This window comes from Lagenorhynchus albirostris, chromosome 7 (genome assembly GCF_949774975.1).
Source record: "Lagenorhynchus albirostris chromosome 7, mLagAlb1.1, whole genome shotgun sequence".
NCBI lineage: Eukaryota > Metazoa > Chordata > Mammalia > Artiodactyla > Delphinidae > Lagenorhynchus > Lagenorhynchus albirostris.
This window is the reverse complement of record NC_083101.1, coordinates 101,133,301-101,159,738: the sequence shown is the minus strand read 5'-3', so window position 1 is coordinate 101,159,738 and position 26,438 is coordinate 101,133,301. Positions and strand designations below refer to the sequence as shown.

Sequence of the window (26,438 nt, the reverse complement as noted above, 5' to 3'; positions counted from 1 at the left end):
ATGCAACATAAGATCCAAATGAATACTTTTTAAACTTTTAACGCTCTATGTGTAAACCTGTAACCTGAGATACCATTTGCTTTGCCAAGGCTTTGAAAAATGTCTATGGCAAATACCACAGAACATACAAAGGGGAAAATCTCTACATACGTGATTAACTGAGCAACATCATGACGCTTTCTTCTTAGGAGGACAGCCCCCCTCCATTTAGCAAAATTTTCCAAGGTGAGGCTTGCATTGGGGGATATCTTTATCTTATCCTTGTCATTCCAGATTTCCATCCCAATTAAGGCAACATGAGTATTGAGCTTTTTATAAAGCTATTGAAAGAGAATAAATGGCAAAGTAACAACTCATAATGGTGTTATCTTTTAATATTTTCAATGTACTTTAGATTTTGAAACTTATTTACAACAGCACTGTAAAAACCTTCTTTCCAAACCTACTTGTGAAATGGAAGTTACCATCTCTTTTGGCAGACACTAGCATCCCCATTTGTAGGCAAGACAGACACCCTTAGATATTTCAGGTCTATAAACTCCCTTTTTTGGGACAAAGGGTCTATTGAAACAAACTTTTCCTGTTTGCAACCTCAAAAAATATTATAATTTCCTGCTAGTAGTTCATGACTATGACTTTACTATAAATATATTTCCTCAAATGCTATGTAACTTCCTCAGAGTCATAATTTTTCAGAATTAGCAAGCCTGACTCGGTGCTGATTTGGACATCAGAAAAGGAACAGGCTACATGAAAAAGTCCTGCATATGTGAGTTACAATAAAGTAAGGGACCTCTAATACTTGAAACTGGACTGAACCAAATAATCTACAATGCATACAGAATAACCTTTAGAAATAACTAGTTAAGCTTATGAGACAATACACTTACTCTAAAGATGAAAACTTAAATTACTACTATAGTTTATAAAACTGCACAGTGTTGGTCAAAGAGTACAAGCTTCCAGTTATAAGATGAGTAAGTTCTGGGGATCTAATGTACAACATGGTGACTAAAGTTAATAATACTGTATTCTATGCTTCAAAATTGCTAAGAGAGAAGATCTTTAATGTTCTCATCGCAAAAAAGAAATGGTGGAATCATGTGACGTGATGGAGGTGTTAGTCAACCTATTAGGTGAGCGAACCTAATCATTTTGCAATATATATCAGATCAACACAACACCTTAAATTTGCCCAATGTAATATGCCAATTATATCTCCATAAAGCTGGGGAAAAAAACTACACAGTTACAGGCCTTCTCCTGGGGCAACTTTCTGCTGAGAAACCTGAGGAGATATTTTTTCAAAAAAAACAAGAAAACAAGAAAAGTGTTGAGGAATGCAATTATCATCAAAAGCAAAGTAAAAATCTAATCAGATTAAAATCTTGCCTTTGATTTTTTTTCCAACTTCCTTATTCCTCTCTTCTTTATCTTACTCACCTGACAAAACTCCAATCCCGGTTAAAACAAACTCTCCCTTCTGTCTCTCCTCCATCAAGCCCCGAACACAGACAGGGGAAAACAAATGATGTTGGCTGCTTTCGCTTAGAAGCCATGACCACTAACCTCAAGTGGTCTGAACCACCCTCCAGCAAACCTGCTGCATTTCCGAAACCCATTCACTCTCACAACCTTCTATACATTTTTTCATGCTTGCTCTTCTTTCTCAAAAATTCTGCCACTTTCTTTTAAATAATCACTTTGAGCAGACGTCCCGGCTGCCAAATTCATCAAAGAGCATAGATGCAACCAGAAGAGAATCTCCACAAGCTCCCACCCTGTCCACCCACTGGTCTACACCTGTTCAAACAACCTGTGCTTCCCCTTCCTCACTATATGAATGAACTGTGAGCCCAAGGCCAACTTCTCCATGCATGCGCTGGACCTGCCATCTCTCCCCAGATCAAAGAGATTCCTCCAAAAATTATTCCATCTTTTTTTCACTGTCAGTGTTTAGCCTTTTGTGCCGTGGTTCTCATTAGCATATAAAGGATGCCTCATCGTGGCGGGACCGGAATTTCTCTTTATGATTCTTCCTCCAATGACTTAGGCCCCATTTCTCTGCTTCCATTTATAACAAAATTTCTGTATTTGCTGTCTCTAATTCCACTTCTTTCATTGTCTCCTGGACTCCCTGGAATCATGCTTTTACACTCCACAGGAACTTGCTTCATCCAGGAGACCAATAACTTCTACTTTGTTAAATCCAGTGGCCAGTTCCTGGTCCTCAGAACATTTCACATCATTGATCATGTCTTCCTTTGATAGATTTTTGTTTCAAGTAGCTTCTAGAATAACAACCTCTCCTGGCTTTCCTCCTATCTCACTGTCTACTCCTTGGTCTCACCTCCACTCTCTCACCTCTTCCCCTCTTTACTCCTCCTTAGAGAAGTACTTCGAGTATATATCTTTGTGTCCTCTTCCTACTTATCTACACCCATTCCCTTGGTGATTTTACAAACATTTTCTGCAAAGGTCCAGGTAGAAAATATTTTAGGCTTTGAGGCCATGTGGTCTTGGTTGCAATTACTCACCACCTTTGTTATTGTAGCAGGAAAGCAACCATAAACAATGTAAACAAATGGGCATGACTGTGTTTGAATAAAACTTTATTTTATAAAAAGGCAATAGGCCAGAGTTGGTCCACAGGCTACAGTTTGCTAACCTGTGTCTTAGGCCATCTATATGTGCTAAAGTCATAGATTTATATCAATGGACCTGGACCTGCCATCTCTTGCCCTGAACTTCAATCTTGTATCTCCAGCATTTCCACCTAGAAATTTTTATACAAAGAGATATCTCAAAGTTGCTGTGTCCAAAATGGAAATCCTAATCTTTCCTCTGATAGATTTCCATCATCCCCCACCATTGTTCCCCATTCTTGAAGTTGCTTAGGTCAAAACCCTTGGTGTCACCTAACTCCACTCTTTTTCTTATGCTTCTCATCTTCCACCCACCTCGTAAACCCAGTTGACTCTGTCCAGACATCAGATCTTCTCAATAGGTCTCCCATCACTGCCTTCTTCTCTTGCCCTGAATTGTGACACGATTCCCCTACCTGGTCTTGTTTCTGCCCTTGCTTTCCTTCAGTTTATTTTCAACAGAATGGCCAACGTAATCTTTTAAGAACACAGATCTGAACGTGTCACACCTCAGCTCAGGCTTTCCAATGTCTTCTTCATTCATTAAGAATAACAAAGTGCTAAATACCATATGATATCACTTATATGTGGAATCTAAAATATGACATAAATGAACCTATCCACGAAACAGAAACCGACTCACACACATAGAGAACAGACTTGTGGTTGCCAAAGGAGAGGGGGGTGGGAGAGGGAAGGGTTTGGAGTTTGAGATTAGCAAATGAAAACTATTATATATAGGATGGATAAACAACAAGGTCCTACTTATAGCACAGGGAATTACACTCAGTATCCTGTGATAAACCATAATGGAAAAGAATATGAAAAAGAATGTGTATATATATATATATATATGTGTGTGTGTGTGTGTGTGTGTGTATAACTGAATCACTTTGCTGTACAGCAGAAATTAACATAACATTGTAAATCAACTATACTTCAATAAAAAAAAAGAATAGCAAAGTCCTTACGCAGACCCACAGGGCCTTCAGGTTCTGGCCACTGCTACCTTTAGATGTCACCTCCCACCCTAGCCCTGGCTTATTACAACCAGCCACAATGGCCTTCCCCTTATTCCTCAAACAAGGCAATCTAGGTTCTGCCCTCAGGTCCTTTGCTCTGCCTAGGGTCAGACTTCTCTCCCTTCCTTCAAGTCTCTACTCAAATGTTACCCTATTAGAAATGACTTCCCTGTCTAACACAGCACCCAAGATATCTCAATCTTTCCCCTCTCTCTCTCTCTCCCTTTCTCTCTCTCTTTTTAAAAACTCTGCTTTATTTTTCTTTATAGCACTTATCACCATCTTACATACTCTTTATTTGACTTGTTTGTTTGCCTCCTTGAACAAGGATGCTAACTTCCTGAAGGGAAGGATAACTCCTTGAAAAAAAGGATATTTGTCAGTTTTGTCCCCCATTTTATTTCCGTAATCTAGAAAAGTACCGACACAAAGTAGGTGCTCAATAAATATGGCCAGTTCTTGGGGCTCTTTAAGAGGAGTCAGCATACTCTTTGTGGTGAGAAGATGAGATATGACCTTGGTCACTGTATCCACCTTCGTTTTATTTCTATCCTCAGAGGATTTGCAGGACCACAAGTGACTCAGCCATTTCAACTAAGTAGGTAACCATATGTTCAACTAATAGGAAACTAACAAGATTTAAATAGAAATGATATAAAAATCATTTTTTAAAAGTTTTTAGAAATTAGATAATAAAATCACGTTTAAAGAACCAAATCAACAGTTTTACAATGGAAATAGGCGTGGAAATCTAACCAATCTAAGTTGAAATCTTCTCTCTACCATTTCCTAACTTTGTGATTTTAGGCAAGTTATTTTGCATCTTAGAAACTAATTTCTTAGCTATAAATTACGTTTAATAATATGTTAGCGTTGTTCAAGGATTAAATGAGATTAGGTATTGAAAGCTGCTATGTACCAAGAGCTTGGCTTATTTTGTTTTTTGGTTGGTTGGTTGGTTGGTTTTCCATTTTCTTCCTTAGATTGGTTTTCTATTGGGATTTGTGTGTCAGCATTTTCTTACTGGGTTTTAGAAAAATAAAAACCATGAAACAAAACCACCTCCTATACCTTCATGGACCTGAGAATAGTGTGGTGAGTATGTGAGATACTTCTCTATCATGTAATATTAATATTCAATTAAGTTGCCAAAGTTGTGGTCACCCTTCAAGAGCCAGTAAGCAGTATTAGGACTATTGGCTTTTCTTCCCTGCTTCATGAACATTCATAGAAACACCCAATGGCATCACCTAGCAAATTGTTAAAATTACACTTAATAAAATATATCATACCATGTTGATGTAATTGACCATCTCAAACACCCTCTTTCTTATTTCCTCTTGGTCTTGATTGTACTTTTTAAACTACAGACAAAATATAGACATTGATAGAAATGAATATAATTGGAAGGTAAGAAAAAGCAATTTCACTTTATTTTACTTATTATAACTAATGATCAGTTATAAAAGTTAACACTTAAACATTAAAAACAAAGCACTTCCTTATTTCTCTACCTAAATTAAAGCAGTCTGGAAGAAGAGATGATGTTTTGTCCCCTGAAGTACTAGCTCAGTGTAAAGCTCTAAGGAGCTATTGCAGACATATTTTCAGTTAAATACCATAGTTTCCTAAGCTGAGGAGCACTAGTGCAAGGAATAGTCTACTTATTTCAAAAAATATGAGCAGTAAGTGAATTTAGTATAATGAGAGGTCAAAATTTTAGGGTCTGAACTAACTTACATTATCATAACACAAAAATTTTCCTTTTGAGAGCACACATGTGGACTTCAGGTTTAGAACAATCAATATATAAAATGCATTCTTATAAAAGAAGATTAACAATGAATATTACCAAAAAATCATCTTTTTCAGAAAATTCTATCCATTAGTTTTTTTTTTTTTTTTTATTTACCACTCCCTGATGAGCATAAATTTTAATTTACCAATGATTTAACTACTTAACAGAAGACAAAGTGACAAAGGAATTTAATTGGAAAATAAGTTTGGGGCTCCTAAGATAATGAGAAAGGCACATTATAGTGCAAAAAAATCAGTTTATGCATATCATATTAGATGTACATTCCTTAAAAGGTAAGATCATATCAGTCTAATTATATGTTATATTTCCTAGGTTCAAAACAATTTGTAAAAAAGAATAGCTCATACTCATTATTTTTAAAAACTTATCCATTATTTAATATCTTGCATAATAAATTTATGTAGTATAGCATTTTAAAAGACACATTTATCTGATATAATTACCTCACCATTATCCAGGACCAATAAATATTCTATGTATTTATTTTGTTCCCAAGCCTTCTGGTCTTTGGATTTCTATAATAAACATAAAAAAGAAGATTACTAAGACAACATCTTTCTCTGCAAGAGTCATTCTTAAATTTTAAATGAGTAATTTTGTAAGAGTTGGTTGGTCTGGGAATGAAGGAGGACAATATTACCATTTTGACTCTAACTAACCATCCAGAATCATCTATAGACAAGGCTCAGAATGTCAGAGGTAGAAGAGACATTGGTGATATTCTAGTCTGGCCCCTTCATTTTTACCAAAGAGTGTAAAGGATTACACAACTGAGTGCTAAAAATAAAACCAAAGTCTTCATATTTTTTGAACGGTGGACTTTCTCCACTAGCCTGCTGTGAAATAGAGGCACGTTAACTTCAGCATCCTCCTAGGGTTTTGTTTTGGTTGCCTTTTATTCCTATCCCAGTGAATACACCCTCCTTTACCAATGGTGCAAAGTCCAGAGCCACCGCGGCACCCAGTCTGTCCTTTTCTTCTCAGACAGTGCTTGATCGCCTTCCCACATTCCAAGCCTCCCTATTTTCAGTTTCTGTCTCTCCACAAAATGAAACAAAAACAAAAAAACATGTTTCACAGTAGATTTTTTACTGATCTGGGTTCTTGAACTCTTTAATCAGTAGAAATTGGTAAGAGGCCAGATGAGAAATTCAGACAAGGGTTAGATGCATGAAGTAGGTAGCTACTTGTAACGGTCTGGCCTCTACAGGCAAAGGCTGGAGATATACATTTGATGGTAATTAGTGAACAGTTCCTATTTAAATAAGACATAGCACTGGATGAGATTACCTAGGAAGAATGTGTAGATAAAGTAAAGAATGGGACCCAGTATTGAGTTACATGAGGCCTCTAATATTTAGTGGTCCATCAGAGGCAGGATAACAGTGAGAGGAACTGAGAAGAACTAGCAAAACCAAACAATAAGATGTCATGAGAGCGAGGTTATTTGCACACAGTTACCAAGGAATTGAGACAGAAAGACTAGAGGCCTGTACCAAGCTAAACGAGGAGATCAACGTTCATAGGAACATATAGCTCAGAGTGATTCTCCTGGACTCTTAGATATCATACTGCTGGTAGAATTTAAACCCATAGCAAATTGAATCCAACAGAGATTCTATTTTATTCAAACCTATTCTGTCCAGTGCTTATGCATTCTGAGAACATGTATCAGTAGAAGAGATGATTGGATGTGAAGCGTATCCTAAAGAAAATGAAGGTAATAATGACAAAGTTTTTGTGTATATATTTTATAGTTTCAAACACAAGCAATATTCATTTTCCTTCTGTGACCAGAAGCTGAATTCCAGGTATGAAAGAATATTCTAAGTTCCTGTGGGAAGATCTGATATTTATTTTGCCCACTGCTATATCCCCAGCACCTATGGCGGTACTTTAAGAAAGATTTATTGAATAAATTCATTCATGGAGAAGGCAGGGTATTTTATCTCAAAGCAGTAATAATACTTTACACCTTTGTTGTATGTTGTAGCATCGTGAAAGCTGTCTGCTTCTAGGAGGCCAGCATTATATCGATGCATCTTTTTAACCCTTGCACACAACATGTTGTTAATAATAGTTGATCCTTACACACTCATTAAATAAATCGTCAATGTACAGTAAGGTTTTAATGTCTCTTTAACCTACTAGTTTCAACAATGACTGTAAAGTTTCAGTCAGTTGGAGCTACTAAGACTGGAAACCAGAGCAGCCAGGATGAGATACATGAGAGCACCGCAAATAAAAAATAAAAGTAGGCATACAAGAAGACTGGTGGCCGATGGGGCTGCATTCTGATGAATTTCAGGTACCCATAACATGTCATCCATCCCACAGTTGCTGTTAGTCTTCTGTTCATCAGGACCGTGCTTGAAGAGTGCGTGTTCCTGTTCATCCTGATTTGTGGGGCTTAAAGGTTCAATGAAGTACTTTTGATCTCCCTGACTGAAGTAACCCCTGAAAAACACAAGAATCTAAGCTTCCTAAAAATATTCCAGTTCTGAGCACTAAAGCCTTGTCGACTTCAAAAAATGACCAATGCCAAAGCATTCCAAGCTCATGGCAGTAAAATATAGTATAACATTATAGCTGAAGAGACGCTTAGAGATTACCTAAACTTATTTTCTCTATGAGGAAATTGGACTAGTTGGGGAGAAGTAACTACTGCAGTCATATAGCTAACCTGTGTCAGAACTGGTGCTAGAATGGAAAATTCCTGACTCTCAGTCAAGTGTCCTTCCGATTCTCATGCCTGGTTTGCTCTAAAGATACACCGACAATAAAAGAGACTTTGAAGTCTTATAGATAGAGTTAAAATTCTGAGTCTATCACTTATTATCCATGATACCATGGGAAAAAGACTTAAACTCACATAGCCTTAGTTCTCCACCTCTGAAATGGGAATAATAATACCTACCTAATAGTATAGTCGTAAAGATTGAAGGAGATAATACATAAGGCACATAATCAGTGAATATTATCAATTTCTTCTCGATTCTCTCTGCTAAAGCCCTGAGCTAAGATTCATTTAACCATGAATTAGGGAGCGAGCACCCATTATTCATTAGACACTGGAGCAAGCGCAGAAGGTAAAAGGAAAAGAGTCGTGGTCTCTCATCTCATGGAGCTTATATTCAAATAAGGAAGATGGATGTGGATCGAATAATCACATTTGATCCACAAATATGTACAATTATATGATGTATACGTAATACATGCAATTATGGCAGATAACTGCTAGGAAGAAAAAGTCTGAGAATATATAGCAGGGAGACTGGACTAAACATACCTGGAAGTAGAAGAGTGGATTGGGGAAATAAGTTAGGTGATTTATTGCAATAGCCTGCCTAAAGGATCATGGCAGTTTGGACTAGGATGTGGCAGTAGAGAGAGAATGTAGTGAATAATCTCAGGGAATATTTAGAACATATAATCAATAGGGCTTGTTAAATGGATAGAAAATGCATATTTGAAAGGCAAGAAGTCATCAAGGAACCTAGGTTTCTATATTAGGTGGTTGGTTGACTATATCTTTTATTGAGATAGGAAGCACTGGGAAAATGCCACATGAAGGAGAATATCATTAGTTTGATTTGGAGTATATTAAGATTGAGATTTCCTTAAGATATCCAGATATGGAGAGATATGGAGATATGGAAGAGGAAGTGAGATAATGAAGTCTGGGCATCAGAAGAGATATCTTACTGTAGACAAATACATGACAAGTCATTAACATCCCAAAAGAAATGGATGTCATAGGCATGGATTGGTCACACTAGAGAGAGTTTAGAGTGAAGAGAGGTGTTCCCATTCCCTAAAGATTCTGACTCTAAAACTGGGACTCAAAAACCTATATTTTGAAAACAAGCAAACAAACAAAGACAACTCTGCAAGCAATTCAGAGGTGTAATTTACAAACTACTACCAAGAAAAGCCATGTTTCCTTCAAATTTCAAAATTTTTGAGTCCTTAGAATTCATACTCAACTATAGTATAATTTATTATATTTGAGATTCTTTAGGTAATTAACACACACACACACACCCCCATCATCACAGGTACAAACAAACCATTATGAAGCCTTACCTTAGACCCCTACATGTGCTGATACTAGCATCAGAAACTTTTTCATTAATGATGTGTCCTTGGTAATAACAGTCATCCTAGAGAAAAGGGAAAAGGGGTTTGACAAAGGAAAAGTGTGTATGTACTTTAGACCCGCTACTAAATTTGAATTTGAAATCTTGAAACAAGATCTATAATATTTTCAAATCATTTTATGCTGAACAACAAAAAAATTTTTTTTTAATTTCTTTTCTTTTTTTTTGGCTGCATCGGGTCTTAGTTGCAGCACGCAGGATCATCGCTGAGGCATGAAGGATCTTTCGTTGCGGCGTGCTGGCTTCTCTCTAGTTGTGGTGTGTGGGCTCTCTAGTTGAGGCACGCGAGCTCAGTAGTTGTGGCATGCAGGCTTAGTTGCCACATGGCATGTGGGATCTTAGTCCCCCAACCAGGGATCAAACCCTCATCCCCTGCATTGGAAGGTGGATTCTTTACCACTGGACCACCAGGGAAGTCTCCCTAAAAAAAATTTTTTTAAGCAGCCTTTTGTGGTTAAAATCTTTACTATTTAGCTAATGATCCCAAATGCTTAGGGGGCATTAACTAAACACTGTTGTAAATTTTGTTGTTGCCGAAGAAGGATAACAGGGATGAATACAGGCTGGGAAAAAAACAACTCACAGGTATAAGTTTAAAACCTGAGCCCCCAAAACACCAGACATTCATTCTTTTCCTTGGCTAATTGCTCAGTAAATTTTCCTAACACCGATGAGCTCTTTCCAATGAATGGATTATTCAGTTTGTGCTGTTATTTCTTGATTTTTCCAAAGAGCGCCGCCAGACTAACTAGATTAGTTTAACATCCCTGTATCCACTCGAAGCCAAATGCTCAGTCTTAGCACTTTTTCACATGGATGTACTTCAGTCAAATTCACCTTTCTACTTTGGAACAGGTGAGGTATTGGCCCACATAAACCTCTGTGCATTGCTATGGAAGAAAATGCTTGAAAAACTTCCTCAGAATAGATGGCAAGGATAAAACACTCCTCATACCACTTCATCCTGTCTTCTTCTCTGAATAAGAGTCCAGAGTGGAAATTATTTAGGGAAAACACAGAATTCTACAATTCTACCATTGAGGAAATAGTCTTGAGTTTGAGAGACTACATGATCCTGAGAGGTGATTGGCACTGAATAAGAACACCAGATACATTTAATTCTCTACTTTTCAAATGAAAATAAGAAGCTCTTTCTGCCCACTCTCCTATAAGGAGTCCTTAAAGGCTGGAAACGGTTACCATGGTGGTCAAGGAATACATTTGTTCTTGTCAAACTGTAAAAATGTTAGAGGATCTATTAAGAAATTACTGTTTCTGTTTTGTAAATAAGTTCATTTGTATCATTTTTTTTTTAGATTCCACATGTAAGTGGTATCATATGGAATTTGTCTTTCTCTGTCTGACTTACTTCACTTAGTATGATAATCTCTAGGTCCATCCATGTTGCTGCAAATGGGATTTTTTCATTCTTTTTTATGACTGAGTAATATTCCATAGTATATAGGTACCACATCTTATATACACTACTATATATAAAATAAGATAATCAATCAACAAGGACCTACTGTATAGCACGGGGAACTCTACTCAGTATTCCATAACAAGCTATATGGGAAAAGAATCTGGAAAAGAACAGATATATATACATGTATAACTGAATCACTTTGCTGTACACCTGAAACTGACACAATATTGTAAATCAACTATACTCCAATATAAAATAAAAATTAAAAGAAATTACTACTGTGAAAAAAACATCGTTGCCATAACACCATTTCACTTTCACTAATTGGCAGTGACACTGCTTCTGAGTGTGTGGGTCACACGCCAATTAGCAATGAATTTAGGATACTGTCTTACCATGATCTGTGGGCTCGTGGTGACCTCCTTTCCAGTGGAATTATAATATGTTTCCGTGTAGCCTGGTGCAAGGAGACCCCTGAGGGTGGGAAGAAAATGTCATGTTTACTCATGCTAATTGCAAAGTCCAGTGATCAAAGCAAGAGCTTTCCCTGGGTGTGGAGAAAAGTTTTACCTCTTAGCCCCTCAGGGCAAATCCAAGCGTGAAAGGGATGCTTAAACTGGAGAGAGTGGGAAGGGCAGGGACATTCCTGAGTAGTGTGGAACAATGTCTGTTTCCTCATCAGACTCTGCCTGTTTGAGGAGAGATTTGAGGAAGAAATAGAACTGAGTAGGGCAAAGCTGATAGAAATGACTGAAAAGAGCACTGTTCTCCCCCACAGCTAAGGATGACTGCCTTTTTCACCCAGTCCTTGTCAGTTACCAGTAACTGTTAACAGTTGCAGCAGTGGAAAGTGTATTGAAAATTGACTTGCACTTGGTAGTGTGGGCTCTTTCAGCATTCTCACTGAGCTTCTTAAAGTTCTTTCAATTATCCACCAGCAAATAGGAGTCTGAATATATTTTTAAAAGAGGCAGGGCAAGGAGAAAAGGAAGTAACTAATATGTATTCTATACCATCTCTATCCTGGCTGCTGGAATAGACCTATTACACATATCATTTAATCATTTCAACAATCCTACCAGATAAATATTACTCTCCTTATTTTTCAGATGAGATTAAACAGTCAAGTGGCAAAGAATCCTATCCAGATTTGTCTGAATTCAAAGCCTGTACTAATCCATTGTACCACACTGTTTCCAAACTCTCAACAGTTGTGGCTTTTTGCAAAAGGTGATAGTCTATTTGAGGGGAAAAAAAAAATCTCGTTGCCCTATACTGAACAATTGAGGGATTAAAAAAACTTTAAAGCATAGAATTAGGAAGAAACTACTTGGGATATAGTCTAGATATAGGATGATCAAGATCTGGGTGAGAGCTGAGGTAGTGAAATTTGAAAAAGAATGTTGAATTTCAATGAACTGAATGAAGGAATGAAGGAATAAAGGAAAATGTAATGTATGAGAAAATGGAGGGTTAGTGGTTGGCTGGGTAGAAACAGCATTGGCGTTGCAATCAGGGGACCCTGAGTCAGTTTTTACCACTGACTTGTTTTTTGGCCCTAGAGTTTACTTATGTATGTCTTGTTTTTCTGATGAAAATAGTTGCAAATTTTTTAAATATCTAATCTTTCAGTGTTAAAATAACAAAATGCAGTGATGCATGGGGGAGACTTAAAAATCTATGTGCTGTTTCATAGAAGTTGATAAAATATACGTCTGCTCGCACCTCGTTCATCGTGTTTTATGACTTCAACTGGCAGAACACTAGTAAACTGTTACCTTACTCAGTGTCTCTACTACTTCAGTACAAACAAATACTCGTGGAAGCCCTTGGGTCACTTGAGAGTAAAAGATGATTAGCCAAGGTTTGTGGGAGTCATAAGTAGTAACAGACTCAGTTATCACACTTGCCACATGCTAACTGGCTGTTGGTGAGGATAGTATCAGAAGTAAAGACGCTTACTTGTTTTTCTTCAAGTAAAGCACTGCGATTTTTCCATTAACTGTCATTTCATACTTCAGTTCAGTTTCAAATTTTTCCTGCAAAAATGCACAAACACTTACTGGTGATTAAAAACATACACACACAGATTCACTTGGCTATGTCCATCTGTCTCATCATTAGAGAGCAGTGCCTGCTTTTCTTTAACAGTGGTCTCTGTAATTCCAAATGTCTGCTTCTGCCTCTTTTAACAAGTCAAGCTGCCAACTGAATAGACAAATGATCTGAGACCTTTATACAAACCCATCTATCCATCCAGGCAGCCTCACATTCTACAAAGAGGATGTGAGTGTGGGTTATATGCCAGGCACTGCTAAGTTCTGGAAACTGGCCTCTGAGCAGGAAAAATTGGTACTGACTGTCAGAAAGCTTATAATATTGTGGAAAGACAGACAATAAAAGTGAGTTATATGATAAGGGGTATGAATCTGGAAGCAGGGTAGGATGTCTCACGTCTTAAGGGCAGGGAAAGACTTTCCTGAGGAAGGAACATGTCAGCTGAGATATGAATTAGCCAGGTGACACAGGGTGGGGAAGTTATTTGAGAAGAAGTACTACTATGCACACAGACCCAAAGACCCGCAAGCCTCTCAACTGATGATTTGGTCTAGAGGTCTTCTCACTGCTACATGGAGGGCAGAATATGGGCAAAATAACATGAATCTATACCCTAAGGCAGGAAGAAGTCATCAAGAAGAAAACATAGTCTCGGGTGTTCAGAAAGAGAAGAAAATGTCACTTCTAGTAAACTGTGTGGAAAAGGAGAACTATTTTAAGTTTAGATTTATATATACAGGAGGAGAGAGAGAGGTCTATACAGAAGAATTTTAAAGATGTTATCAGGTACTGAATTCTGACTTTGTCCTATAAAACAGGGTTATTAGCCATGGTGACATGTAATATCTACCAATTCACTGGGAAGTACTAGGACATTGTTGTTATTAAAGAGATCCAATATGGCAGAGCAAACGTGATAAAGCACCAGTTATTATGGACTCAGTGATGCTTCCACTGCTGTGTTACACCTAAGGTCAAGCTTTCTTGTCTCCTCCCTCTCCTGAAGGAGAGAGAAAAGGACCTGAGCTCATCCAGGGACAATAGAAAGTTAGAGCCAAATGAGAAGGAAATCCAAATAAGAGGGGATATATGTATACATATAGCTGATTCATTTCGCTGCACAGTATAAACACAATATTATAAAGCAACTATACTCCAATAAAAATTTTTAAAAATAAAATTGTTGATAAAAAAGAAAGGGGCTTCCCTGGTGGCGCAGTGGTTGAGAGTCCGCCTGCCGATGCAGGGGACACGGGTTCGTGCCCCAGTCCGGGAAGATCCCACATGCCGCAGAGCGGCTGGGCCCGTGAGCCATGGCTGCTGAGCCTGCGCGTCCGGAGCCTGTGCTCCGCAACGGGAGAGGCCACAACAGTGAGAGGCCCGCGTACCGCAAAAAAAAAAAAAAAAAAAAAAAAGTTAGAGCCATCTGGTCAGAGTATTGTGCAGGGATTTGCCATCTCCAAGGTCAGTTATTTCAGCTAAAATTTCCTTTAAATTTTCTGTTATTGAAGTGTGTCTCTGGTGTCAAAAATCTCAGACTATAAATATCCTACACTGTGGGTCTAGAGGAGGGGAAGCTGCTCTAATTGAGTTCACTTTCATGAATAACAGGAGCTGGAAAAAAGCCTGAGGGTTGAAAACAAACGTCATGGAGAATTGTTGTCACCACTTCTTGTTCAGGCTTAAGAAAGGCCAGATAAAATGAAAATATTAGGAGGATACCAGATATGACCGTCCATACAGAAGAGCCTTCCAGATATCTGTTTTCTGTCAGCAATGGATTTTAGTAGATTTTCAGATAAAATATTAGTTGGAGGTTGTTTCAGAAAAGATAATTGGGTAATGGGAGTTTTAGCCAATACTACCATAGAGGGTAAGGATGAAAGAAAACAGCAAAGGAGAAAACCAGAGACTACACGAAAGAGGGTGCACTGGGTAATGTTATAACTGTACTTCTCAAGTAGAAGCTCATGGTGGAGAACAATGCCTGCTAATAAGAAGTGTGTCTTATTTGTATTCTATCTAGGTTCTGAGCTATGGGTTGGGAGAGGAAACAGGCACCTTGATTTGGAGAGCTTCCACTAGAAGGAAATGATTTGGAGCCCACTAGGTAAGATTAACTGGGCACAGGGACATATAAATAAAAATTTCCTCCAGGAAACACCATGGGTAAGGTCTAGTGGGTGGATTGGGACGGTTAGAGTCCTGTATGGTTCTGAGATGGAAACAGAACTGTAAAGTCAACATGATGCCTGTGAATACACAAAGGAAACCCTGTAGCCCAACTATTGTGATAACATACAGTAATCCGAGGCCTCTGAAAGCCTTGGTGGACCTAGCTAAGGCCTGACGTTGTTCCCAATAGGGGAGGCATTGTGATGCCAGATTTTTTTTTTTTTTTTGCGGTACGCGGGCCTCTCACTGTTGTGGCCTCTCCCGTTGCGGAGCACAGGCTCCGGACGCGCAGGCTCAACGGCCATGGCTCACGGGCCCAGCCACTCCACGGCATGTGGGGTCCTCCCGGACCAGGGCACGAACCCGCATCCCCTGCATCGGCAGGCGGACTCTCAACCACTGCGCCACCAGGGAAGCCCCAGATATTTTGTTTTAAGGCATGGACCAACAGCAAGATGATTTTGGCCTCTAAGGAAGCATGTGATCTGAAGACTGCAAGAACAGTGACCACCTTTGGAATGTAAGTTTCAACATCAGGGACCTTGACTGAGAATGTGTTGACTATACATCTATGCAGGTTTATAGGAAATGTATTCCACTTACACTCATTCATTTGTCTATTTGTTTACTTACTCATTTGCTCACTTATTCAACAAACGCTTATTCAGGTCTCCTTATGCCATGTATGTAAAATACAGTCAAGAATACAATCATGAATCAAATCTTTAAGATTCTGTCTTGGCTGTTAGTGCCTCCTCCAGAAAATGTTTCAGAGGATTACTTCATTCTAGCTCAAATCTTAAGTAATGTGGCCAGGTATGAGGCAGTCAGAAAGATGGGCCGTGCTCTTGGCATACCTGACAGGTAATGTTGGTGCCTTAATTCTCTGGTCCAGCAGAGGGCACAGTGGTGTAATAATAAGTACAAGAGTCCTCCTCTTCACTGCCTTGAGAAGTGATCAATCAGACTGAGATCTGTGTAGATACAGGGATCCCCTCTGTCCCATGCACTCTAAATTCTAAATGTTTCAAGTAATCGCTAATCAATTATTTGCACAAGGAAGACCAAGAGTCTCAACACAGAAACCACAAAGTTAATTTCTAGCAACTTGGCTTTCACCTCAAAATATTCAGTGGAAAATGTAGTTGGCATTTTTAAGAGACTGCCAGAAAGCATTTGAAGAAAGCCATATTGACAGGGAATCCAATGCATATGGGTCCTATATAAATTTAGCAGAAACATTTTGTTGAGAGACAATTATTTTGGGAAACAGAGTCTACTCTGGGTTCTGTTGCTATACATGTGTTTGCTTTAGAAAAAATAATTTGTGAGGAACTTTGTCCAGTTGGGGAATATGAGCTTCCAGTGAGTTTCATCTTACAATAGGTAGATGTAAAAGGTGTCATTTATGTCTCATTTATTTGTATTTTCCTGGCTCCCAGCAGAAGACTTCCAGGTGTAGGTAATTAGAAAATTGCTGTGGAATGAATCATCATGTTTTAGCTTTCCTCTTCTGACTGAGAATGTGTGTTTTGTCAAGTGGTAAGAATTCTACAAACTTTAATAGCTGACTCTTGAAAAAACAGAGGTAAATTTTATGTTCAATTACAGGAATTAATCCTAATTTACTACACATATATGCATTTATTCACCCACAATATTTTATTTTTTACTTCAATTTTAGTGTTCATGGTTTTGTTTGTATGTGTGTATGTATAGATGATAGATAGATAGAGATATATAAAGAGATAGATAAAAGAAGTTGCATCAATTTCTTTAGAAGTAACAGAATAAGTTATAAATTACCATAAATAAAGTTCACCCTCTGTGTGACCTTGGACAGTTAGTTTATCTCAACTGCCAGAATTTTAAAATCAAAATAAAGCTAATAATAGAATGTTGGGTTATCGTGAAGATTAATAAAGGTAAGACAGGTTAAAAAACACAAATGTGTGTATGTATATATATCTACATATTAAATATAGTTATATATATGCGTGTGTGTGTGTGTGTGTGTGTGCGTGTATTCAAAATTCTTTATTAAATCAAAAGCTGTACCTGTTGACCTGGATCCTTGACCTCTCTTTTATGCAGTGGATGAAGTCTTCTGGGATAAACCACTTCATAGCTTTTCACTCCAGGGAGTTCTTTTATAGAATTTACTGAGCAAAAAAAAAAAAAAGTTAGAGAAGATTCAGCTAAGCAGAACTAACATATGCTGTTCGGTAGTGGTCATGTTGATTGCGTTTCTGATGAATGATGCCACACACAGGGGCTTTAACTGAGTTATGTGAGAGAGTTATAAAAATGCAGATGCCAGAAAAGATCAACAAAATCAGAAGCCCACTCTTCCTCTCAGATCTTTAATCTATATCTTCAGATATTTTCCCACTGAAAGTTTACCGGTGTTTCTCAGCTTAGTGAAGATATTTAATATCTTCACTAAGATAAAAGATAATTCAAAGATAAAAATAATTCAAAAACACTTAGTGAAGATATTTCCTCACTAAGAATTTTCCCGCTTCTCTTTACCACTTTGTGTCCCCTAGGGGAAGGTAGCAAACAGTTCAGGCAAAAGCCAGGACAGGAGAACAGAAGCCAAAGTAATCCTCTAAGAACCTAATCAGTGTCAGAATAATCAAACTGAAGCACTCTGAAACTACAGTGTCATAAAAATGAAATAACTAATGGATGCCATTTCAGATTCTAATATATTTTTCTTGGGTTTTCCAACAGCAATATTTTACAGTAATGAAAGAAACGAAATCAGTAAGAAAAGGCTCCAATATCAGCTCCATAGAATGGGCTGACTTTTGCAGTACAGACATACCTTCATTTTTGAATACAAAACATGAAACATATGAAACCTGGAGAAGCAGACAATTAGAACACTAGGACTGGCCTGGAAGGAAAACTTCTGAACCTGCAGTTATATTGAAAGAGAATTGGAAAGATTCAACCTACTATTGGCATCTTGAATTCTCATTTCAATGTTGTTTCTAGAAGTTATTTTTTTTAGAGAAATTCAGTTTTCCCAAAGCTGATGCTGAATTTTCTATTTTCTTTTTTATTTGCCCACATGGTCCAGTCCCTGCTCTGTATAAAGAAGTGCCTGAGGAAATGTCAACACACCAGCTCTTTAGAGGTTAAGGGGCTGCAGATCCACAGAGAACGTAGGTACAAGGGAACAGGGATCCACAGGATGGCCCCAACCCAGCAGTTTCCTAACTAGAACTGGAAAGGCTTTAAATGACTAGAGGGTAGTTCTAGCTCATTAAAATAGGCAAACCTAAATTCTGTGATAACATAAATTTATGTGATGGGGTTGATCTTTTAGCAAATAAAACAGTATTTTTCATTAGTCACTTTGCATGAATGTACACTTATCCCAGTGATGTTCCAGGGAATAAATGCTTATTTTTTCAGTTTCTTCAGAAACAAAAGTAGAAACTTTTCAAAATTCCTAGTGATATCAATTTTCTTTTATCATTTTAGGATGGCTTTCATTCTTCTGACCATTCAAGAGCCATTTGCATATCTAACTTTGAAGAATAGAAAAAGTGGTTAAATTTGCTAAAAGCTCACTGGGTCAAAAATGGAGTGTTAAAGAGATGAAATGGCATTTCTTTCACTGGCTCAAGATTTACTGTTAAAAATAATTCAAAAACACTTAAAGCCGTGGCGTCAACACTAGACTACATTAACTTTGGGTTTAGTTTGGGTTTTTTAATTGTGAAAAGAGGGGGCAGATTAAATGATCTTGAAGAACAGTTCAAGTAGTCTACAACTTTATGCAAATAAATACAGAATCTCCAATGATCTCTTTGAATAGGTGAGGTCATTTCAATAATGTTCTAATCAGAACCTTGTGATAAAATGTCTCATTACATAGTCACACTTCAAGAATTAAATCACAAGTTCCCTCAGTCACTTAACTTCTTGCTGTTATAGAGCTAATCACTGGGCATCTTTTATTTCTATTTAATTAATTTTTGGTAGAGGAAAATAATAATGTTAGTTTTAAAACAATAAACGAGGTTCAAAAGCCTAAAGGAACAGTAAATCAGTCATTTTCTTTCCATCGAGTGAAAATTTTCCTAATTATCATAATTATTTCAAAATAATATGCCAAGAGTAAGAAAATTACTCTTGCCAGAAATTAACTGATGGTAGCAATTCCGTACAGTCTCCTGTTACTCTCTAAGTACACCATAAGGCACCCGCATGCTGCCTGGTGGACTGTGTTCAATCAGTGCAATTAGTCCCATTAATATGGAGCTCATGAAGCCATATATTCACCAACATTGCAACCAGAGTAACTCTTCTAAAAATGCTGTATGAAACACACATTATTCTGATGGGAAATATTAGTCTAAGCTGCCCTCAGTTCATAAAATAATAACTACCCAACTAATTCTTTTTATAAAAGCAGAAAGGGATAACACTCACATGCTCCCCTTCAGAAGTGGTGAGAAGGGGACAGGCCAATCCAACCAACACAAATTTTCTCTGATATACACATTGATCTCCATGCCTCTAGTTACTATCTAAATGCTAATGTTTCCCAACTGACTATGAAATATGGAGTCTAAGCATGTAAATCAGTGGAGAAATTTCTTTCCAACTCTTTGTTTGATGGCCAAGCACTTCCAAATGGCAACCAAAACAAATCAATGAATAAACTAAACCAGGATATTTTTTAAAACGCCTCCAGCAACCTCTCACTTTCTTCAGTGTGAAGTGAACAGATTTCCAGCTTTTCACATTCTTACAACAGGGTACATTCTCTAAAGAAAACAGATAGAATTTCCCTTAATGGCCCTTCTTTTTCTGAAACCAAGAAGGCCCTGAAAGAATGAGATTTGAGATACAACAAATTATACAGCAGTTAAAGAGAGCAACAGACCTAAGTGTTGTTTGGCTCATCATCCTAAGGTGTGATGGTGCCGTCTCCTCCCCGCTGTATAACAGCACACTAATTATTTTGAGGCCTGTGGAACAAACACAACTAACTATCATCCAGGGATTACACAAATCTGAGATGAAACACAATATGTTTCTACTAATTCACTTTAATACTTGCTTTTCTCTCTCCCACAGAACTCACAGGATGGATTAGTTTTGACGAGCAAAACCGGATCAAGAAAAAACTGTTATTTGGCTTTGGGTTAGATCATTATTTTCACTGTTTATTAGTTTTAGAAAAGTGAAATCTTTGGGGGGGGTACTTTTAAACACTTTTTATTTGGTGATAATTTCAAATGTATACAAGAATTGCAAGAATAGGAATAGTACAAATAACGTCTTTATATCCTTCACCCGGATTTACCTAATTCACAGATTTACCCTTTTGCCAACATGTTCATGAATGACAAAGTATTCTTGTAAGCCACCAATATTTTGAGGTTGTTGTCACTGAGATTTTGAATATTCTCAGTCTCTCACATATATACATATGTGTATATACACATACATACGTATATAAATATACATACACACAATTTTTTCTAACCATTTGAGGATGAGTTACACTACATACATCATGGTTCTTTACCCCTACAAACTTGAGTATTTCCTAAGTACAAGAATATTCTCTTACACAGCCATAGCACAGCTCTCAAATTTAAGAAATTTAACACTGAGCCAGTACTTTAATCTACCATCAGTATTCCAGTTTTGTCAATTGACCAAATAATATCCTTTATAGCATTTTCCCCATTCCAGTGCAGGATCCACTCTAGGGTCAGGTATTTTATCTAGTTTTCATGTTTGTGGCCTCTCCCGTTGCGGAGCACAGGCTCAGGACGCACAGGCTCAGCGGCCATGGCTCACCGGCCCAGCCGCTCCGCAGCATGTGGGATCTTCCCGGACCGGGGCACGAACCCGCGTCCCCTGCATCGGCAGGCGGACTCTCAACCACTGTGCCACCAGGGAAGCCCTCTTTACTCTCTTTTAATCTGGAAACTTCTCACCTTCCTTCCACCCTCCCTTCATCCTTCCTTCCAACCGTTTTCTTTCTTTCTTTCTCTTTCTTCCTTCCTCTATCTCTCTTTCTCTCTCTGCCTCCCTCCCTGTCTTTAGAAAAGTTAAATCTTGTTGACAAGATTAATATACCAGACATTAGTCTGTATGGCTACTTTATTTTTTAATGTGTTTGGAGCCATTTTAGAGTTTAGCCCCTTTGTACATAATACTGATATTTCCATTTTTCTTCAAATCTTTTCAAAACTGTTGAAAGCAATGTCTTTTCAAACTAAACACATGATGTGAAGCCCTGAATCAGGGTTTATGCAATGACATGGACTTAAGTTCTGGGATTCTCTGTACCCCATCAAGCTACCCCATCAAACTATCTGGTGATTTTAAACTTCCTGCAGTAAAAGTGAGTACAAATGCTAAAGGAAAAAAGACATCCTAATTATGTCTATCACTTTGGCTCTAAAGATCAAATTACGTATACTTTTTGGGGTCTTCCAGTCGACTTATGAAGATAGGAAGAAATTGCAATTTGAAATAAAATAATTTCAAAAAGTACTGTACCCCCTGGATATTCTGCTGAAGTAAAGAAACTTCTCCTTACTTCTTCACCCCCAAGCACCTGTCACATTCTTTAAATTTTTTTCCCTTTCCTACAATGAAATCTTATAAGTTATTTTTCTCAGGGGATTGTAAAGCTCATTACAAACAGTTGGCCTGATTTGACCTCATGTTTTAATTTCGCATATGTAAGAACTGGGCAGGAGTCATGGTTGGAGGGGCACATACTTATTCTCTGGATGATGGGGGCAGAGAAACAAAAAAAGGAGGAGATGGGAAAATGGAAATTGCTTTACGTCTTACATTTCAGTGGGTATTTCATTTCAGGTTATTTCAGGGACCATGGAGACATTCCTTTTTTTTTTGGCTGCGTTGGGTCTTGGTTGCTGTACACGGGCTTTCTCTAGTTGTGGTGAGCAGGGGCTACTCTTCACTGTGGTGCATGGCCTTCTTATTGCTGTGGCTTCTCTTGTTGCGGGGCACGGGCTCTAGGCTCGTGGGCTTCAGTAGCGGCACACCGGCTCAGTAGTTGTGGCACGTGGGCTCAGTAGTTGTGGCTCACAGGCTTAGTTGCTCTGCGGCATGTGGGATCTACCGGACCAGGGCTCGAACCTGTGTCCCCTGAATTGGCAGGCGGATTCACGGAAACATTCTTGAAAATACACAATGGGAAATAAAAAAGAGGGGGCAGCTTTCTGTTCCAGATGGAAGATAAGGGAAGGCAGCTTTCTGTTCATCCCCCCATCCTCAAAAAAGCCACTTCAGAACCTCTGTCCCCTTCTCACCAAGTATTCAGAGATGTCACACTTTGAGACACGACCTCTAAAAATGTTTTGTCTCTTGGGGCAAATGATGTGAATTCAAAGACAGGAGAACAGAATCAATTGGTATGCCGAGATTCACCGAAAAGGCTATAATGTGGGTGGACCGCACTGGTAGCTATGTTATTCTGTTAACAGATCCAGCTTGATCTTTATGCTGTTGGGTAAGGCTAGTACACAAACAATTCTTATGTTTCAACCAAGCAAAGTGTCCCAGAGAGTGTTCAGTGATCCTACTTTTGGAGAATGTAGGCAAAGAAGATTTCTATTAACTTTGACTCAAAAAATAGGAATTTTAAGTCAATAATTTAAATTCCTAGCACAGTTCTATACCAAAAGATGTTAAGTTAAAACTTTCTCAAGTCTGAAAAACAAATCAGAAACCAGCGTAAAAGGAAAGATGCTTTTAGTGACAAAGTACTGTGTGGGCAAAAGGGGTAGGAGAATATTTCCCTACCTAACCCCATCCTTCTTGTTGATAATGTGTTCCCACTTCTAGGTCCCGGCAAACATTCTAAAGCCCAGGAAAAGGTTTACCAGGGAAGGAGTCTCACACACTGAAGCTAACGTGCTGAATTTCAATAAGCTCTCGAAGTAGAAATAAACAAAGGAAATGTGTTAGCCAATCTAATTTAGCCAAAATCTAACTGGAGAATTCATCAGAGATGGAGAGATATGCTAGATATAATTGATTATTAGGAAGGAATATTACTCTACTTTTGAATTCTTAAACTAAAAATTGCTGCTCACCATCTGGCACTACAAGAATGAAGTCACTTGGGGCTTCCCTGGTGGCGCAGTGGTTGGGAGTCCGCCTGCCGATGCAGGGGACACGGGTTCATGCCCCGGTCCGGGAGGATCCCACATGCCGCGGAGCGTCTGGGCCCGTGAGCCATGGCCGCTGAGCCTGCGCGTCCGGAGCCACGTACGCCAAAAAAAAAAAAAAAAAAAAAGAATGAAGTCACTAGCCACTGCAGTAGTTGACCTTCAATACACAGCCTGAAACAGGAGTTCAGGGCCGGCAAAGATCAGAAATGAGGCACTCTGTACTCTGGGAAAAACTGGCAGAACAAACCTTCAGATAATTAGATACTTTTAGGAGAAGATGTTATGAACCCAATTTCTTGCATTTTCTCATATCTAGAAAAGCTCTAAAATTATTAATGGAGACATCCGCTCATCGTGACTAGCAGCAACCTCCTGCCAAAATGTATGCTTGATTCCATGGGCCCCCCTTCACCAAAACACATAGTACTGATCTCCCTGCCCTACTTCTTCCGAACAGTTCCTCACAGTTATCTGAGAAGTTGTCTCCCAGGCTATAGTCCTCATTTTGCCCCAAATAAAACTTCACTCACAACTCTCACATTGTGCTTTCTTTTTTTTCAGTCGACAAATGTTTGATCTAACCAGCAAAATGGAAGTGAATGATCAACATAAGTTCAACGGCAACATTGTTTTGATCAAGTAATATCACAGTGCTTTATAAACATGAAATGGGTCCACTACTTATTTCTAATTCATCATATTTATCATCAGCAATAATGAAAGGACTAAATATAAAAATGTGATTGAAAGGAATAGGACAAATCGAACTGGCCCGAAAAATAATAACAGATACTTTCTGAAGCCTTCTGTACCACAATAACCAGTCAAACCTGCCTCATCTTAACTGCTCTAAAAACTGACAAGGTTGATTTGGGTGCATTCCATTCTTTGATGCAAAGATCACATTCACTGTTTAAATGATGCTGAATGAAATTTCCCCTCTGATTTCTAAGTGTTCTCAGACCAGACGCGTAAATATTGATTCAAGAAGTCTGCTTGCCTCTCCTTTACACTGAGTGTTTAAATCAGTCAGAGCCCCCCAAAACAAATTAAACCAGCTCAACTGGTTAGTAAAATTGGTTAAAAAAAATACTGGGAGAAGATGAAAAGCAAGCAGTTTCCTGGGTATTTAACAGAACCTGAAAAGGAGTTAAACACCTACCTGGAAGTGGAGAAAGGAGGAAAGTGGCTGTCAAAAGAAGCCCTCGCCACATGCTGGGTGATCCCAGGAGCCTGGTGTCTGTCCTTCTGTCTCAAGCAGACGTGCACTGGGTCTGTCCCTTCCTCTCAAGTGAGACAGAATGAAACCTCAGGGTTCATTCTTGTCTCTGCTTCAGGAAGTGTTTACTAAAGGTGTTGCACAACCTCAGAGCTATGGTCCTGTGACAATGGTACAGCAGGCGGAAGTTCTGGCCGCAGTCTGGCTCTAAGATCCCTTGATCCTACGCTATTGTTTCTCTTTCTTTCTTCCCCATATTCCCCACTCAGAAGTAGTACATTTCCAGTAAAATACTATATTCCAATAAGCCACTGCAATAATAGCTTCAATGTAGCTTGATAAATGTGTGTATTTATTATGTGTATAATAAATATATGTGTATGTACACACTACTATATATAAAACAGATAACCAGCATGGACCTTCCGTATAGCACAGGGAACTATACTCAGTGTTTTGTAATGACCTCTAAGGGAAAAGAATCTGAAAAAGTATATATATATTTGTAAATATATATATACACATATATACATGTATATATAAAAGTATATATATATATGTAGCTGAATCACTTTGCGGATCCCTGAAACTAACACAACACTGTAAAGCAACTATACTTCAATAAAAAAATGAATAAATAAAAAGCAAAATAAATACATGTATATGTATTTGCTATGTTGGCAAAAATTTATTGAGAAGGTTATCCTCTCACATATACATGTGGTTCAGTGAAGCAATTTCTGATCCAATCCCATTATTATATAAAACTCTCTTTTCCAATTATTTTGTATCCTTAGCCTGTTCTTCCACAATGGCATTCTCAGGGAGCTTGAACTCTCATGAAATAAGAATGTGGGACTCTATAAGCTCAAGGTTTTTCAGCTCTCCAAGGGTATTTGTATCATCAATAACAACCAAGAGAAGGGGGTAGGGGGAAGCCTTTAAGACTCAAAAAATGTAATTTCCAAGATAATTTCAGGAGTTGTCACAGGTGGTAGTGAGTCTAAGCTGGCATGCCCAGTTATCACACAGTATAGCTAATATTAATTAGAGCTGCTTACCAAGTTCCAGGTCCTTTATACTAATTATCATATTGATTCTTATGATACTCCTGTGTGATAAATATCATCTTACCCATATTTTGTATATGAAAAAAACTGGGGTTTAAAAAGATAAAAAATTCAGAAGATTAAGACTCAGTTTTCCTCATTTTATAGAATAAAAAGAGTAAGCAGCTTGCCCACAGTTACCTAGCTAGCAAGTGGTAGGAGTGGAATTTGGACCTGATGTTGTCTGATCTCCTACTCACAGACTCTAATGCTTCCTACTTATGCAGTTCATTTATACACCCAGTTATATTTCTGTTGAGAAATAAATATACAATTCCTACTAAAAAACCCTGAAGTATTATTACAAAACCCATTCCTGGTCCACTAAAATTATGCATCATTTTATGGATTTTATAAATCCATAAATCCATTTTATGGATTCTTATAAGCACATTCTTATACTAGTGATTGCAATGAAAAGGGATATCTCTAAATGATAATACACATATTGGCCAACAAGCATAAGGGAATTTTTTAATCTAGTTATTGAACATTTCAGCCATCAGGATTGGGAATCTCACAGGTGTCTTGTCTCTTCCATCCAAGTTCTACTGGTTTGTTTTTTTCAGGGAACAGAAAGAATACATCTGCTTTTAAATGATTACATGGCTTTTCTCCA

At 38.1% G+C, this 26,438-nt stretch overlaps 1 protein-coding gene across 1 annotated transcript in view; it reads right to left on the bottom strand.

Moving 5' to 3' along the window:
* The window catches only part of ADAM28 (ADAM metallopeptidase domain 28), a 57,606-nt gene extending 32,901 nt beyond the window's left edge, over positions 1-24,705 (bottom strand). Inside the window, exons 1-9 of the mRNA XM_060153589.1 lie at positions 24,654-24,705; positions 17,364-17,467; positions 13,035-13,111; positions 11,468-11,546; positions 9,573-9,649; positions 7,751-7,943; positions 5,930-6,001; positions 4,960-5,031; positions 151-320 (exon numbers count right to left, since the gene is read on the bottom strand). Coding sequence (XP_060009572.1) covers positions 151-320; positions 4,960-5,031; positions 5,930-6,001; positions 7,751-7,943; positions 9,573-9,649; positions 11,468-11,546; positions 13,035-13,111; positions 17,364-17,467; positions 24,654-24,705 — 896 coding nt within the window. The remainder of the gene's footprint in view (positions 1-150; positions 321-4,959; positions 5,032-5,929; positions 6,002-7,750; positions 7,944-9,572; positions 9,650-11,467; positions 11,547-13,034; positions 13,112-17,363; positions 17,468-24,653) is intronic.
* Positions 24,706-26,438: the final 1,733 nt, after the last annotated feature.